Raw genomic sequence first — 16,915 nt, 5'->3', positions numbered from 1 at the left:
AAAAATGATTCTTTTCAAAGAAGAGAAAGAAAAACAAAAATACAAACATAAAAACAATTCAAACTAACAGAGAAGAGGGAGAGGGGCTGGAACAAGAGATCCAAGTGATAACATATTCCAGTGTACATGATTGCTATTTAACAATAGTAAAATCCATTTAAAATTTGAAAGGCATAGATCACCCCAAATCTTTTCACTTTATGTCAGAATAGAGCTGGCCTTATACAGATATGTGTAGGGTGATTTGATAAAGTGTCCTTGTCCCTAGAGAGAAAATTTATTCTGACTTAATTCTGTCCTAAACAGAATTGTCACTGTCTGAAAATTAATTGTACATAAGAGAATAGAAAGTAAACTATATTTTTAATATTTTATTCTTAAGTAACCTTGTCTAATACCAGAATAATACAGTATTAATAGAGGAAAAGGGAGGACCAAAATGATGTTTAGGAAAAGAGAGTGGACCAATTTTTTCCTTTTTAGTACACATTATACAGCCACCATTGAGTCATACAGAGACTATTCCTAGACCAAAATAGGTGGGTACCAGGGAGGTAGCCACATAGTGTAAACAATCAAAGGTAGCCTAATTTTAGGGAAGGAGAACATAGAAGCTGAAATAATCAGATTTGAGTCCAAAATATCCAATTGGAAAGACATTCAAAAATCGACAACTAGCTTTAGCGTCAGGACAACCAGAGTTTTATCATTTTTCTAGCTGTAAGTTTGATTTTTCTTAATAAGAACTGTGAACATATAAAGTACACCATTAGGAAAAAGAAAATTGAAGAAATTAAAGGCCAGTAAGGATTTTTCATCATGGTCTATATCAGTAATCGACTGAGCTGTGTTAGAGCTTTAGTCCTACCATACATATAGGGAACTTCTTTTCTTTGCTGATAACCCACGTTATAAAGGACCATTATACATAGTTACTGAATATGCCCTTATTGAAAAATACTATTAAGCAACAGAGGTGCTTAGTTTTAATTGTTGAAAAATGGGTTCTCTAGAAATAACTGTCTTGTTAGTACAATATTTTGCATAATTTTAAATGATACTATTGTAACAAAGGTTTGTATACAGAAGCAAATCTTAAAAGAGCAAAGTTTGAAATGCCTAACTGAATAGAAGATCATTAGGTAGGAGTAAGATATGAACAGAGAAAACAGTGGTCCAGTTATGTAGATCATAAATTGTGGCCTTTGCGAGTACAACAGAGTAGCTATATTAAATAAACTATACTGCATTGCAAGTTCTGACCTTCCTCTAGTGTGGAGATCTGCTCATGACTTTAAAAAGCAGTTAAAGGAAATTTTTTGGTGAGGTTAGTAGTGTTATTAGGTCAACCACACTAAATCTCATAGTTGCAGAAGCATATCTATTCATATTTATGTAGATTGTCAAAGCAGCTTAATACTGTGGTCTTTTTAAAATAAACATATCTAATAAATAAGACCACCTCATCTAGTTTTTACTGTAGTGAAACTGCAGGAAAAGATCAGCAGGTATCCCTACTTGGCCCTGTGTTAAAAGGCAAAAAATGATATAAGCAAATATGGCTGGCTTTGTAGTTTCCAAGTTGAATAGAATGAGGAAACTAGACTGGATTTCTTGTTAAATTCAGGCATGCAATTGAGGGTACTGTGGAACTGGTAGGTGGTTTTCACCAAGTATCCACTTCTCAAAATTATTTTCTGAGGTTTTTTTTTTTTAATGTTTATTTATTTTGAGAGAGAGAGCATGAGCTGGGGGAGGACAGAGAGGGAGGGAGAGAGAGAATCTCAAGCAGACTTTGTGTTGTCAGCTCAGAACCCACAACTGAGATCATAACCTAAGCTGAAATAAAAGTTGGAAGCTCAACAGACTGAGCCACCCAGAAGCCCCTATTTCCAAGATATTTTAATGTACTGATGATATGTTTGTTTTGGTAATGATTACTTGATTTTTTAAGTTCCAGGAAATTATGTACCTTTTTGGTTGTATTAGAATATCAATATGTCCCATTTTCCTTGCATGAGCTAAAGACATGAGCCTTCATAAAATGAAGGCTTTGGATTTTGAGAAATTTTTATTGAAAGGATAAGTTTTAGGATAATTAAAAAGGAATAGTTCTATTAGTTACTTTTAAAAGTGTTAAATATAAATAAAAATGACCATACACCAAATGAAATGGAATGACTCTAAGTCTTATGTGTTTAAACCTATGTATTCTGAGGCCATTCATTAATATTTAAAAGGGTGGCAAGTTTTTCCAAAAAGTATTAGATGGGTAAGCTGTTTGTTTATGTGGTATAAATTTTGAATATCAAGAATAGCAGTATATTTGTATACATATGTGTATACATACCTTGTCATATTTGTAGAATATTTAACTGAATACTGCCATAATGTAACATTTTTGATGTTCTTTAGAACATTAAATATTTATTAATATGCTCTAAAATTTGGCATTTAATGCAGTTATTAAATTGAACTCTTTATTTTTGGAGAACGTAAGGTGATTTGTAATTACATATTGAGAAAACAGAGTTAAATATGTTAACTTCTAATTTCTCAACTAGTATATTGGAACTGTATCAAACACCACGTACATTCCAAAAAATCTACACAACAGGGTATTTTTATTAAAAAAAAACCCAAAAAGACCTAAATTACTGTCCATTTTCAATTCTGTTCAATATATATGTATAGCAAGTACACAGTAAATCCCTCAGTTGACTTAAAATGGGAAGTTCACTATAAATTTTTCAAGTGCCTCCTGGATCAAAGCCTTGCATTAAAAATAATTTCAATTTGGATAATATCTAATACACCATTATCTAATTCTTCTACAGTTGGCAGTTCACATGTGGCATTGGTAACTTTAATTAGAATATGAGCAAATCTCACTCCCTAGCCATGCTGGATATTGGAAAGCTTATTATACTTGGAAAGCTTCTTATACTTGGGTGTTTGGATGTTATATTCTCCAAAAGGCACATCATAATTAATTATAATTACAGGGACAGGGGAGTATGTTTATAATTTTCCAAGTCCTGATAATTTTGTGCATTGTTCACCATGTCACCTTAGTCTAGCTACCCTCAAAATGTGTATTTTCTCCTTATGACTAGTGAGTTTTCAGAAGGCCAGACTTTATATCAGATTGTAGTTTTCAGTATCCAGTGTATTTTTTTTTTTTTTTTTTTTTTTTTTTTGGTTACCTCATACCAATTAGACCAAGAATTGAGTGTATAGTATTCCTAACAGGAGCTTCTTCAGGTAAGTGAAAAGTAATACTGGTTCAAGATAAAAATGATATAGTTAATCTTTAGTTTGTGGTTCCAGCCTTCAGTGATTTTAAAGATAACTTTCTGTTTTAGGTATTAGATTTTCATTTAAAATTTATGCTGTTCAGGCTCTTACACTATTTTGACCAATTGACTAAAACTGTTTCCCCAGCAGGTCTAGATCCCAGTTTCAAAATTTTTTCTTGCTGTTTTAATCACAAAGTGCAGTGTTTATTTTTTCTCTTGGTTTTTATCACTATCCTAATATTCTAATTTAGACAGAAATTCTGGTAGGCACTGTACGTAATGGTTTAATATTTGAGCCTTTTCCTCTTCCACACTGAAAATCTCTTTCAGAGTAAAGAAAGGAAGTAGAAAGGTTAATCTCCACGTAAATGTAGATGCTTTTTGAGTACATTTATTAGTGGGCAAATAGAAGGTTCTAGGTTCTACATTTTACAGATGCATATTTGTAACATCTTAATAATGGCTTCTTCACCTATCCTCAAAGAGTAGGATATTCCCCAGGCTTACTTTTGAGCTTTTCTACCTGGATATTTTTAATCTCACTTCAAAGACAATTCATTGTGTCCAAAATCAAGATAAGTCTTTGTCTTGTTAAGGAACTTATTTTCTAAACTTCCTACTGTTCTCTGCATCCAGGAACTCAGACTTGCAGTAGTCACTCAAGACATGTCACATATCAGATTTCCTGTACCCATCAAATCATCTTGTTAACTGCTTCCTCAGAATGTCTTCTGTATTAATGATTCTTGTGGCTGCCATCTTAGTCTCACATAACCAGATATCTGGAAGGATTGTAGAATTCCTTTAGCAAACATTTAGTAAGTGTCTATCATGTGCTAGATGAGAGTATATAAGAATGAATAATATCGTCACTGCTCTGGAAGATCCAGAAGTCTAATGAAGGAGTCAGGTAGCTAAATAGACCTTCCACTATAGTGTGGTTAGTGAATGTTATGATAATCGTAAGTACAAGGTAGTTATGGGACCAGAGAGGAAGGGCATCAGCCATTTAGTTCCCTTTCTTGACTCTAATATTATCTGCATTCCCATCCAGTTTACATTTGGCTTATCTTCCTTAGTCATTGCTTCCTGCATATGCTTTTTCTGATGAAAACTTGATTGCTCCTTAATGTCACCCTTGAATTTGTCTCCTCTCTTTATCACTTTCCTTTATGTTCTGCTTAATTTTCTTGCTTTAAAGGGATACTTCTTCTTAATCCAGGCTCCTGGTTCTGCCCTAGAAATATGTGTTTATTTCCATATGGTCTTCTATGAATGGCTTTTCCATTTGCCCTTCCCATTCACTATCCAAATCCTGATCATTTTCTAAGGTTCATTTAGTTCCTGCCACTGCCTCAAAACCTGGTAAGCTTGTCTGATCATCTATTTATCTCAGGCCTATAAGCACTTGATTTATAATATAGTACTGCTTTACATTGTTAGTGTTATTTTTATCTTTCCAAGAAGATTGTAAACTCTTCAAGCATCCCATTATGTGGTGCTTTTATATCCTTCATAGAGCCTAACACAGTGCTGAGCTCAAAACATAATTGTTGAATTTCAATAATATATGAATAGAGTGTTTTGTTTCTTTTAGCTTTAAAAGTTGGTAGATACGAGGGGCATCTGGGTGGCTCAGTCAGTTAAGTGTCTGACTCTTGATTTCAGCTCAGGTCATGATCTCATGGTTCATGAGTTCGAGCCCCCTGTTGCGCTCTGTGCTGATAGCACAGAGCCTGCTTGGGATTCTCTCTCTCCCTCTCTCTTTGTCCCTCCCCTGCTTGGGCATGCATACTCTCTTTCTCTCTCAAAAATAAAATAAGTAAACATTTTTTAGAAGTTGGTAGATATGTGTATATGTACACACACACATATATATATATATCTCCTTTGATCTATTAGGAAAAGGATATCTTTAATTGAAAAGTTGGAAATGCTTTTTATCTTGTATACAATGTAAAATTGAAACATGGGAGGAAAAAGAAAATACATTAGCTGACTTCTTTTTTATCAGTTTGTTCTGATTGCCTAATATGCTGGAAGTAATGGAAAAAACACTTGGCATAAAAGACATGGATTGAGACTGGCTCTATCATTTAATATGGAGCTCTGAGAAAAGCCCCAAACCTGACGCTTAGCTTCCTCATCAGTAAAATGGCTTTAATATTACTCAAGGTTGTAATAATGATGAAATAAAATAATAGATATGGAATGCTTTATAAACTTCCAAGGCAGTATATAAGTTTTGCATAATTTTGTTGTGCTCCCATCTTGGATGATAGTAGTGAGTTTGCATTTTACAAGGATATAGATTTCTCTGTGGTGCATTTTATGACCCATTGATAGTAACTTCTCTGGTATTTTCCCATCAGACTGGCTTTCTTGCCTCTCAAGAGGAAATAGAGCTCAATCCTAACAAAGTAATGAGTGTGCTATGATAGAGGGTGGCTAGGAACACCTAACCCAGACCTGGGAGTTGTCAGGGCAAGCTTCCTGGAAGAAGTGACATTGATATCTAAGGTCAGACCTGAAAAGATGAGTGAAGTTAGCCATAGGAAGCTATGAGGGAGGGTATATGGAGAAGAGAGCGAGAATAGCTACACTCTGGCTGGCTCTGAAATTGAATCTTACACCATATTTAGATCTGCTACAGATAAGTATATATGATAATGATTATTTCGGTTGTAACTCATAGAAATGATCTTCTAGTATCTCTTATAGTAACAGCTGACTAGAATTTATTTGCTGGGTTTTAAGGTCTCTTCTTCCTTATGTACCATAAATATATTTTACTTATGAAAGCCACAGCAAGAATTATTTTCTTTAGACATTGGTCCGTTTTAATTGTATTCTCTTCAGTCTGCATTTACTCTATAACTACCAGCTACCTCATTCATGTCTTTTTTGTGAACTATTAAGAGAACTGGAAAATTGGTTTTGGAGGAGTTTTTGCTTGCTTTTATCTATAAAAACATTTACTTTCGTGTGGTTCCAGATATTCGGAACACTTTTATAAGGTAATGTAAGGACATCTCATTTCTGCTTAGTAAAGGAAGAATGGAGAGAAATCTGGGGAAATGTTCCTGTTGGGAATTTCAGAATAGAGAGAATGTTACCTGGCACACAATAGGCTCTCAACAGGTAAATGTTGGACAAATGGATGTGCTACATTAGTATAGACAGGACACATTAAAGAGGGAAGAAGTTGAAAGTAAGTGTAAGCTGCTAAGTTAGGGTCTACAAGCTGATGATTGGGAAGTAAATCTCCGTAAGGAGACAGAAGCCTAGATGTACAGCCTCACCCTCTATGCTTTGTTCGGTGAGGCTTTGATATCCCATAATTTTATAATTGTCTATCAGAGCTTGGTTAAAACCCTTGTAAGCTTCATTCAGCTTAGTCCCCATACCCCATAAGTGAAAAAATACTCTTACTTTTATTCTGTGAACTATGTGGAAGATCTGAATGATGGTTTACAGAGAGAAACAGATAAGGCCCTGAAAAAAATAGTCCTACCCTAAGGCACTGAGCTTCTGGGGGAAGACTAGGGCCACAGTGGTTGGCTCCACAGCTGTGAAAATGCCATTCAAAAACTGTGAGAATCCGCTTTCAGCACATCGCTGCGTCACAGCAGTATTTTTCTGTCATAATCAAAGAAGGTAATTAAGGAGAAAGGGTATTGTACTTATCATCAGGGTTTTTTAATGCCAGTAAATCTGGTTGGTATTGGAAATACATACTGACTATAACATTTAGTTGTTGATTTTTTAAAGTAGCTTTTTCTCCCTGTTTTCTACTGTTTTTCTACAAGATCATGGTTGGCCAATTACAGATGTATTTTTTAGGATTCTACGTTTCAAAGTTGACCAACAAAATTCCTATATATGTTAGAGTTCAGTCACCTTAAGAGTCAAAAGAGATGTTGTGTGAGAATGTAGAGGAACTTATTTGGGGATATGAAAGAAATTGGTGAGCTAAGAACTTTGAGGCTCTATAGTGATGGTCTTAACACTGTCAGACGTGACCCCCCCCCCCGATAAATATTTGTTAATGACCCCTGTACCACCCTGAAATTAAATTAGTGATAATACAACTCTTCACATACATACTCCAAAAATAATACAGTGCCTTCCTGCTTATAAGTGGAAAAAACCCTTTAAAGATAATTTATAATGTTTCCATGTGTAAACATTTAGGCATGAATACATTAGAAGACTTAATGAAGCAATGTGAGCACAAGAGCTGAAAATGTGGAATGATACATGGTATTGATGGCTCTAGTACTGTGAGTGGCCACTGTCCTGGTTGTCTGATTTTCTAAAATGAAGTAACTTCTAATAAAAAGTATAGTCTCCTTTTTTTTTTTTTTTTACAATACAGATAGAATACTGAAAAATACAGTTTTCTTTAAAAGTGTACCAAAAAAATGCTTTCTGTCTAATTGTAAAACTATGGCCAGAAATTTCCAGACATCCTCATTAACTTCTGAAATGCCCTTATGGGGCTTTAATTCTCTCTTTCCCACTTTGAGAACCACTGCTATGTAGAATCACCTAGCGTTCTAGTGTTAAAAAAAATTTTTTTAATGTTTATTTTTGAGAGAGAGAGACAGACAGAGACAGAGCGTGAGTGGGTAAGGGGCAGAGAGAGAGGGAAACATAGAATTTGAAGCAGGTTCCAAGCTGTCAGCACAGAGCCCAGCATGGGGCTCAAACTCATGAACTGTGAGAGCATGACCTGAGTGAAGTCAGGCACTTGACTGAGCCACCCAGGCAGAGCTACCATCTAGTGTTTTTTTACATTAAGATAGCACTACTGGCCCATTTGGGTAAGTATTTTTTATTAATCATTTTATTAGTAGTACTAGGTTTACTTTGAGCTATTTATTTTTTTCTCAAGCTGTTATTTGGGGTCAGTCAGTGTTTGTGAACCAGTTGGTCATTCATATAGATACTGTTCTTATGGAATAGAGTTTTATTCCTGAGGACGTAAAGATCTGAGTGTACTACAATAAAAAAATACTGGTGATGGGGCGCCTGGGTGGCTCAGTCAGTTACGCGTCTGGCTTCGGCTCACGTCATGATCTCACTGTTTGTGGGTTCGAGCCTCGCATTGGGCTCTGTGCTGATAGCTAGCTCGGAGCCTGCTTCGGATTCTTTGTGTCCCTTTCTCTCTGACCCTCCCCTGCTCACACTGTCTCTCTCTGTGTCTCAAACAAACAAACAAACAAATAAATAAATAAAATACTGGTGAATATGTGAGAAATATAAAGCCGTTTTTCTTATTTTTAAATCTCTTTGAAAGGTAATGGACTGCTTAACTAAAATATAGTAGCAATATATTACTTCTAACCAAGTAAAAAAATAAAATATATTTGACAGTAATCGCACAAGGAATGGTTGGAGAAATGGGAGTATATGCCCATAAGGCTCTTAAAACATGAATGAAATAAGATAATATCCCTTGAAGACTGACTGTAATAATTTAAAAGATACATATTGTAAAGCAACCACTAAAAAGCAACAAAATGCAACCCAAAGAGGCACAACTAATGAGATAATAAAAGGAGATAAAATGGAAATGTAAGAAATATTCAGCCAAAGAAGTCAGAAAAAGAAGATAGAAAGGAACAAAATCATGATCCCTGAAAGTTAGATATAATGTGTGGGCCTTTTCTGAAGAACTCAACATTCTTTGTGTTGGAAGTCTTTTATGAGTGCTCAGGCTGTCTCCCGCTTCCCCCACCCCTACTCTCCTGTATTACAGCCCCCAGGTTCACTCAGTTTCTATCTCAGTTCTTCCCTTTGGTGCTCCAGGTACAAAAAGGTTAAGGATTCACTTTGTCACTGATTTCTCTACTTGTCAATCCAAGATGTTGCATAGTAAGGATGAAGTGGAATGAATTGATCTTTGATTTTTTTTTTGTAATGTCTCAACATCCTTTGCCCTTTTCTCTTCCCTTGAATTCAGAGACATGAAAAATGCTGTAATTGGAAACAACAAGCAGAAAGCCAATCTCATTGTTTTAGGAGCTGTTCCAAGGTATGTTTGCTTTCAGTCCCTTTTTTGCTATTCATACTGTTTTTTAATGTATTTCTCATTCTCATCCATATGACCCATCTTTTTTTCTATATTATCTATCTTGTTTTTAAAAGCCTCTTAATTTTTAAAATAAATGCTTTGAAATATATGAAGCATATCTTTAGAAATTTTTAAATACCAGGGAATGAAATATGAAACAAATGTATTAATACTTTTTGGAAATTCAGAAAGATCATTGACCCTGCAATAAAAAGATGTGTGTTGGCTCTATAGATGATATATACCAGGCCTGATTCTTCTCTATCTCCTCAGAGCCTTGGCAGTTTTATATGATTGGATACTAATTTCTTAGGATTCTCAAAACCTTTTAAAATAACAAAAAACCTACTTGGTTTTTAATCCTGCTTTTCTTTTTTTAATTTCTAATTTTAGAATTTGCTGTTTTTTAACTTAGAAAGTTTTTGATCTTTTTTCTGATGACCTAATTAATTAATAAGCTTCTTTTTGGCAGACAGTGATAATTGTATAACTTTCTCTTTGCCTTTGCTACTCAGAAGTAAGTTTTATGTGCAGTGCTGTTAGGTTTTTTTTATTCTGAATTTTTAATATTTTGTTTTTTTCTCTTCATTTCTGTCTTTTGATGCACGATTCATGGTTTTATTGTTTTTATTATAACTGACCTCAAATATATACTGTGGTAACCATAAAACTCTCAGCAGCCTTTCTTAGGAGATTCGTGTTCAGTGTATAGATGTGTACTTGAAGGAGTGTGAGTGTTTTACTGTGGAACATAAAGCAGGTGGTCATAAGTGGCAGATGATTAGAGTTTAGGGAATATTTGCTTGACAAGCAGGGCTGGGGTGGAAATGAGAGGATCTCCTGATTCCCAGTGGGAGAACTGGAGAAAGAAGAGTTTTCCTTGTTTGAAGAGCTGCACATGTCTCTGAATATTTCTTCTAGGTTAAAATTCTGTGATCTCTGAAATATACCTCTGGATAGTCCACGTCCCTTTCTAGTCTGAATTTAAGATCTGATAGCACTTGACATTGACCGTCCAGAATCTTCATATCCTGGAGTGGCAGATAACATGGACTGTGGTGCTGCTGTCTCTACTTATGGACAACTTTCAGGATAATAGATAGTTCTGATAAATTCTAAGATTATATGTAATAGTTCTTTTGCTCAAAATGAAGAAAATCTCTTCTTGATTTTTTTACCCAAATATTTCTTTATTAAATTAGTAGCTGATGTAAATGACCATTTCCTAGCCTTCTATAAGCTCATCAAACATAATTTTAGTATGTGGGATGTGTTGGTAGCATTTTTCTGTTAGATTACTTTTAGCTAATTTACTTGTGTTTAATTTTTTTAGTCTCCTCTGTTTATCAAATTCCTTATTTTCAGATTATTGTACTTGCTTCAGCAAGAAACCTCAAGCACAGAGCTGAAAACTGAATGTGCGGTGGTATTGGGCAGTCTTGCTATGGGTACTGAAAACAACGTTAAGTCTCTTCTAGATTGTCATATTATCCCTGCCTTACTGCAAGGTATGTAAGGAAGTCATGTTTGTGCAAGTAAAAATCAGAATCCATTTGCAGTGTTTAAAATACAGATTGAAAGGATGAGTCTCACATCTTTTTTCTATTGACAGGACTACTGTCTCCAGACCTGAAGTTCATCGAAGCTTGCCTCCGGTGCCTGCGCACCATCTTTACGAGTCCTGTCACTCCAGAGGAGCTACTGTATACAGTGAGTTGTAGAATTGTTTGAATCATCAGTTAGATTTCACTAGCAACATACATCTACTTTACTTGGCATCTCAAAACTCATCGTAACTATGTTATATCATAGAAAAGTCTCCATGAGTATGCCAGTGCTTGCTGATTTGCAGATACCAGATGGTCTAGATATCATAAAGAAGTGGAAGATAATATCAGACCTTAAGGAATTTATAAACTGTTTAAAAAAAGAAGACCCATTTTGATCTCTTAATACCAAATTAAGGGGTGCCTGGGTGGCTCAGTTGGTTACGTGCCGGCTTTGGCTCAGGTCATGATTTCACGTTTCATGGGTTCGAGCCCCGCGTCGGGCTCTGTGCTGACAGCTAGCTCGGAGCCTGGAGCCTGCTTCGGATTCTGTGTCTCCCTCTCTCTCTGACCCTCCCCTGCTCACACTGTCTCTCTCTGTCTCCCAAAAATAAATAAAAAAGACATTAAAAACATTTTTTTAATACCAAATTAAAGACAATATATTTAATATACTTACTCTAGGTTAAATCCAGTGGAGTAGGCTTTACAGGGATTTGACCTGGCCCTTGGATAAGATTTAGAGAAGTGGAGAGGAAAGAGGCCATTCTGGGAAAGATTTGTGTAAGAGAGAATATGCAGGGCGGTGGGTAGAGAGCAGTCTAATGTGGGAAAGGGATCAGTGTTAGATTCTGGAGAGGTGACCCAGAACCAGCCTGTAGGAAGCTTGCTTGCAGGCTACAATCAGGGAACATGTGTGAGAGAATCTGGAGATCTTTGGAGTTATTCACTAGTTTTCAAAAACCTCAGGGATTAACCTCAGGGGGCATTTTTATCTATTGATTACATGAGATTTTCTTAACATTATTCAGGCCAGTATTTTTCAAACTCTATGGTCTATAATCTATGATAAGAAATATATTTTCCAGGGACCCCTGGGTGGCTCAGTTGGTTAAGCGTCCGACTTCAGCTCAGGTCACCATCTTGCGGTTTGTGGATTTGAGTCCCGTGTCGGGCTCTGTGCTGACAGCTCAGATCCTAGAGCCTGTCTTCAGATTCTGTGTCTCCTTCTCTCTCCAACCCACCCCTGCTCACACACTCTTGTTCTCTATCTCAAAAATAAATAAAATATTTAAAAAATTAAAAAAGTATATTTTCCATTGCCACACTGTGCATATGTGTGAGTGGGGGGCAGAGGTGGAGAGAAGGAAGATTACTGGGACAGTCTTCACAAAACAGTTCCCTAAATGTGATGCCCTCTTTTTTCTATTCTAATTTTTCTTATTCTTTAAAAAAAAATGCTGGTTGTGTTTCTCTGAGCCAACACAAAGAATCAGTGTCCGATAGGACACATATCTATTCTTATCTAGAATCACATTTTACAAATATTTCAAAAATACAGGCATATCAAGAGGCATAGGTAAAACCAGCAGGGGGAGGGTAGAATGTCCCGAGTCGCCACAGTCCATCCTCCCCACATCGGAGACATGCTCCTTTGGTCCATAAAGATACATAAGGTCTGTAAGTTCATGGGTCACTTCACACAGCATGGAAACTCTGAATTATGAAACATCTCAATTTTATACATCAGTATATATTTTATATAAATATATATTTATATAACATATAAATATTGTGCAGTATTCTTCAGGGAGTCATGCCTTGTAAGTCGATACTCTTCATTACAGCAGTTCGTAGACTTGAGCATGGACCATGGTTACCTGGAGGGTTTATTAAGCACAGATTGCTGGAGCCTACTGCCAGACTTTCTGATTCAGTGAGTCTGGAGTAGGGCCTGAGAATTTGCTTTTCTAACAAGTTTCCAGGTAACTCAGAGGCTCCTGGTCCATGGACCACTCTTGGAGAACTAATGATTTATACTTTAAGTTGTCCTGAATTGGGGACATGCTTCTCATAGCTTTATACAGACAAGAGCTCTACTCCTAGTAAATGTCAGTCTGTTTCCCTGAAGGTCCCATTCTGATGTTTACAAAGAGATTAAACCAATCGCTTGTCGTCTTTGCCCTACGAATGTTTCTCCATCCCCAGTAACAGTGAGAAGTTGATCCTGGCCCACTGTTTTAACTCCTTCCTCCTCACTTTCCAAAATGATTTTATGACCTACTCATGGGTCATGGTACATAATTTGGAAAACTGGTCTACACTAACTTAACTTTTTTACGTAAGAACAATTTAAGGCTCAAGGACATTAAAGTGGCTTTCACAGAATGTCTAAATTATGAAACATCTCAGTTTTATGCCTCAAAGACCGTGTGGATCTGTGAAAAGTGCTACAGTGACAGAGTAGCATTTTAGTGTAACTAACTGATATCTGTGAGTTGGATTGTACAGAGCTAGCTGGCATAGCAACTCAGACAGTGAACTGAAAACAGAGCAGTCCACTTAGAAGAGGGCAGGATGTCTCGTTTGAAATCCTTTTTACCAGATGGGTGCCTTTGGGTAGATTATGCAACTGTTCTTTGCCTTGCTTAATCAACTATAAATTGCAGATCTGTAAGACAATTGGCAGAAAGGAAGCAGGTGTGAAGAAATGTGATGAGGCCATTATAACAGGAAAACTGAGGGATGAGAGACCAATGGAGGAAAGAAAGGAGGTGGAAATAGTTTCAGGAACTTAATAGAAACTTTTGTGTCATCCTTTTGGTTGCCTGTCTTCTTAGCTGCTCTTGTTTACCTGTCTACTACCAATGTAACCATTGTTTCCCCCATCCCCATTAAAATAGACATGTACTTGACATTATTCTCCTCTCCTCTCTTCCTTTTCTGTCCTTACATTTAGTACATGACTTTGAGGTTTTCTAAATTTTTCATTTTGTTTTTAAACTGTATGTGATAACCCAGAGGATTAGACTAACAAGCTAAGGGAAAGATTCTAATAGGGAATCAATATCCTTTTGTTTTCCTACTAAGCTGTTATATATCTTGGGCATTCTTTTCTAAGGGAAACCCCAAATCTTGTTCATCCCAACATGGTAATCTTTAAAAAAAATTTTTTTAATGTTTTTATTAATTTTTGAGAGACAGAGTGCTAATGGGGGAGGGACAGAGAGAGGGGGGAGACACAGAATCTGAAGCAGGCTCCAGGCTCTGAGCTGTCAGCACAGAGCCTGATGTTGGGTTCAAACTCACGAACCATGAGATCATGATCTGAGCTGCAGTTGGACACTTAACCAACTGAGCCACCCAGGTGTCCCTCAAGATGGTATTCTTAAGTTGCCTTTCTTGTCCTCTGTTGTCTTTTGTTAAAGTGTGGTCTGTGGCCCAGCAGCATCAGCTTCATCTGGAGCTTAAATGCTGCTCCAAACCTACAGAATCAGAATCTGCAGATAATACCCCCTGGGATTTTGCATGCACATTTATATTTGCTCTAGGACTCATGACAGTATTGACTAGGAGGCTTGAGCTAAGTCTCTTTTCCATCTGCGGTTCAGGCCAAATACTCTTTCAACTTTTAATTCCCTTTGCACCCAAACAAGAAGGAAATTCTTGGAGAGCCCTGCAGCAGGTTGGGTGGATTCTTTTCTCTTTCACTGCACTGTCCTGTATATTGCTAAGTGTCAGCAGTCGACAGCAAACATGCTCTTAGTGAAAAGTTGATATTTTATAAATTGTCATGTGAAGATTGAGATTAGCTAACTAGTCATAATTCTTATTAGCTACTGATACCACATCTCAGAGATCAAAACTGTCCCTGTTTATATAATATTTCCTCCTTACAGGCTATTTATTATTGTATATCTTATTCACGTTTTGGTTTCAGAACAGACTTCTGTCAAGTCTTTTGAAATGATTTTGTTTCATTGTGGGGATATAGGCTGTTTATGGGAGAGAAGTTGAGATTTTCCTGTTCTTGTATTTTGTTGTTGACGATGAATATTGAACCCCCTCTCCTTGTCCTTTACCTGAACAGTTTTGGAGACTGTTGTTTTTGCTTCGATGTGTTCCTGATTTACTGTGATTAAGAAGCTTACATATGTACCTGTTCATGGAAATAGTGTATGAGATGTATTCACAATGCCTAAGTTCCTTGTTACTGTGCTCTCTCTTCCTTGGACTCCAGGATGCCACGGTGATCCCACACCTCATGGCGCTGCTCAGCAGGTCCCGCTACACCCAGGAGTACATCTGTCAGATCTTCTCACACTGCTGTAAAGTAAGAAGCAGAATAAATGTTCTATGTAGTGTAAAATCTTACATGCTCTCAGGAGACTTGATTTCTTTGACTATACTCCCAGAGATAACGTGTGTATATAAACAGACCTGTGGATATTCTTCCCCTTCCCTGTTTTTATATGTAAACAGACCTATGGATATATTTCTTTTTCTCCTTTTGGGACACAAATGGTAGCATTCCATACGTACTGTTCTGCACCTTGCATTTTTCATATCTTAAAACTTATTCCATATCAATACATAAGGAGCTCTCTCATTTTTTTCCAGTGGTAGTATAGTATTTTACTATATAGATATACAATAATTTGTTTAACGAGTTATCAGTTGTTGGACATTTGCCTTGGTTCCAATATTATATTATTACAAAACAATCTGAAAATAGCTTGTGTAGAGCATTTTATAAGAAACAGAACTGCTGAGTCAAAGTTTGTGCATTGGTAACTTTACAATATACTTAGTATCTTGTTTTGAGTTTGTACCACTTTATACTCCTACCAGTAGTATGTGATCATGACTATTTCCCCGTACTCTCATTTTTGGAGATTGTTTTAAGTGATTTCCTGTAAGGAGAAGTGGGAGATTCTTTTGTGCTCTTTGTTGAGAGTAATTTCTGTTCCTAAAAGGCCCTGAAACTAAATTTAACAGTGTCATAAAGTGGCATTTATTTTGCTTCATAGTTTACATACTGAGCATACTCTTTTGATAGCCATGGGTGATTATTTATTTGAGAGCTTTCATAATTTCTACACATTTGCTAATTGCTAACCAAATAATTGTCTTCTGATGATGCTGTAATTTTTTCAGGACAGTATTAGTCACCTACCTATACTTATAATACAAAGACAAAGTAAGGAGTTTGGGGAACTATAGGAAATAAAGGAAAGAAAAGTGAACACCTACATATGAAACTAGGAAGATCATGGGTCTGTGCTATTTTAGATCAGTTTCTCAAAGAAATGAAAATGAGTTCACTTGGTTCCAGAAAAAGTATCATCATAATTTAACTATCCACCCCCCGCCCCGCAATCTTAACTGACTTTCACAGCTTATTCAGTTCTATTTAAGGCATCTAGAATTTAAGAATTTTATCAAAAGCCTTTGAAGTTTACTTTTCAGATTGCTTTGACAGTATGTGAGCCAATTTACAGGGCCAGGGATATCAAACACTCCCTTAATCTCTTGAGGTGGGCAAAGAAAGCCTTTGAAAAAATGACAATTTTGTTGCAATTCATTTGCTAAAAATGAGCTGAATTTAACACAGTGTAGAATTTTCCAACGGTGAAATGAAGTCTTCTAGCCAGCCCTGGAAGATAAGTAAAGAAGGATACTCCAGAACTCCTGGGCCTCGTTAAAAATCTTTCTGCGTCTATAGCTGAGTGCTTGAGAGCACAGCATCTATTAGTTATGACCACAGTAATCCCAAAGGGACACTGAAAATTGGACCTGGAGGTAGAACTACTACATGTCAAATTACTGTGTTCTCTTATGGGAGGTTCGAATAATCCTGTTTCAGAAGTTACCCAAATAGCTTTTATTTTATTTGTTTGTTTGTTTATTTATTTATTTATTTATTTTGCAAGAAAGAGAAAGCACAACTGGGAGAGGGGCAGAGAGAGAAGAGAGAGAGAGAATCTCAA

The 16,915-nt window shown here is 36.3% G+C and overlaps 1 protein-coding gene across 3 annotated transcripts in view; it reads left to right on the top strand.

Annotated features, from left to right (window-relative positions):
* ARMC8 (armadillo repeat containing 8) overlaps positions 1-16,915 on the top strand; it is a 108,553-nt gene that overhangs the window by 31,084 nt on the left and 60,554 nt on the right. For all 3 annotated transcript variants that reach the window (XM_029940203.1, XM_029940202.1, XM_029940204.1), the window contains 4 exons: positions 9,268-9,339; positions 10,744-10,886; positions 10,991-11,088; positions 15,166-15,258. In XM_029940203.1, the coding sequence (XP_029796063.1) occupies positions 9,272-9,339; positions 10,744-10,886; positions 10,991-11,088; positions 15,166-15,258 (402 nt within the window). In that variant the 5' untranslated portion in view covers positions 9,268-9,271. The remainder of the gene's footprint in view (positions 1-9,267; positions 9,340-10,743; positions 10,887-10,990; positions 11,089-15,165; positions 15,259-16,915) is intronic.

The sequence above is a fragment of the Suricata suricatta genome, chromosome 5 (genome assembly GCF_006229205.1).
Source record: "Suricata suricatta isolate VVHF042 chromosome 5, meerkat_22Aug2017_6uvM2_HiC, whole genome shotgun sequence".
Classification (NCBI taxonomy): Eukaryota; Metazoa; Chordata; class Mammalia; order Carnivora; family Herpestidae; genus Suricata; species Suricata suricatta.
This window is presented reverse-complemented; position numbering and strand designations above follow the sequence as displayed.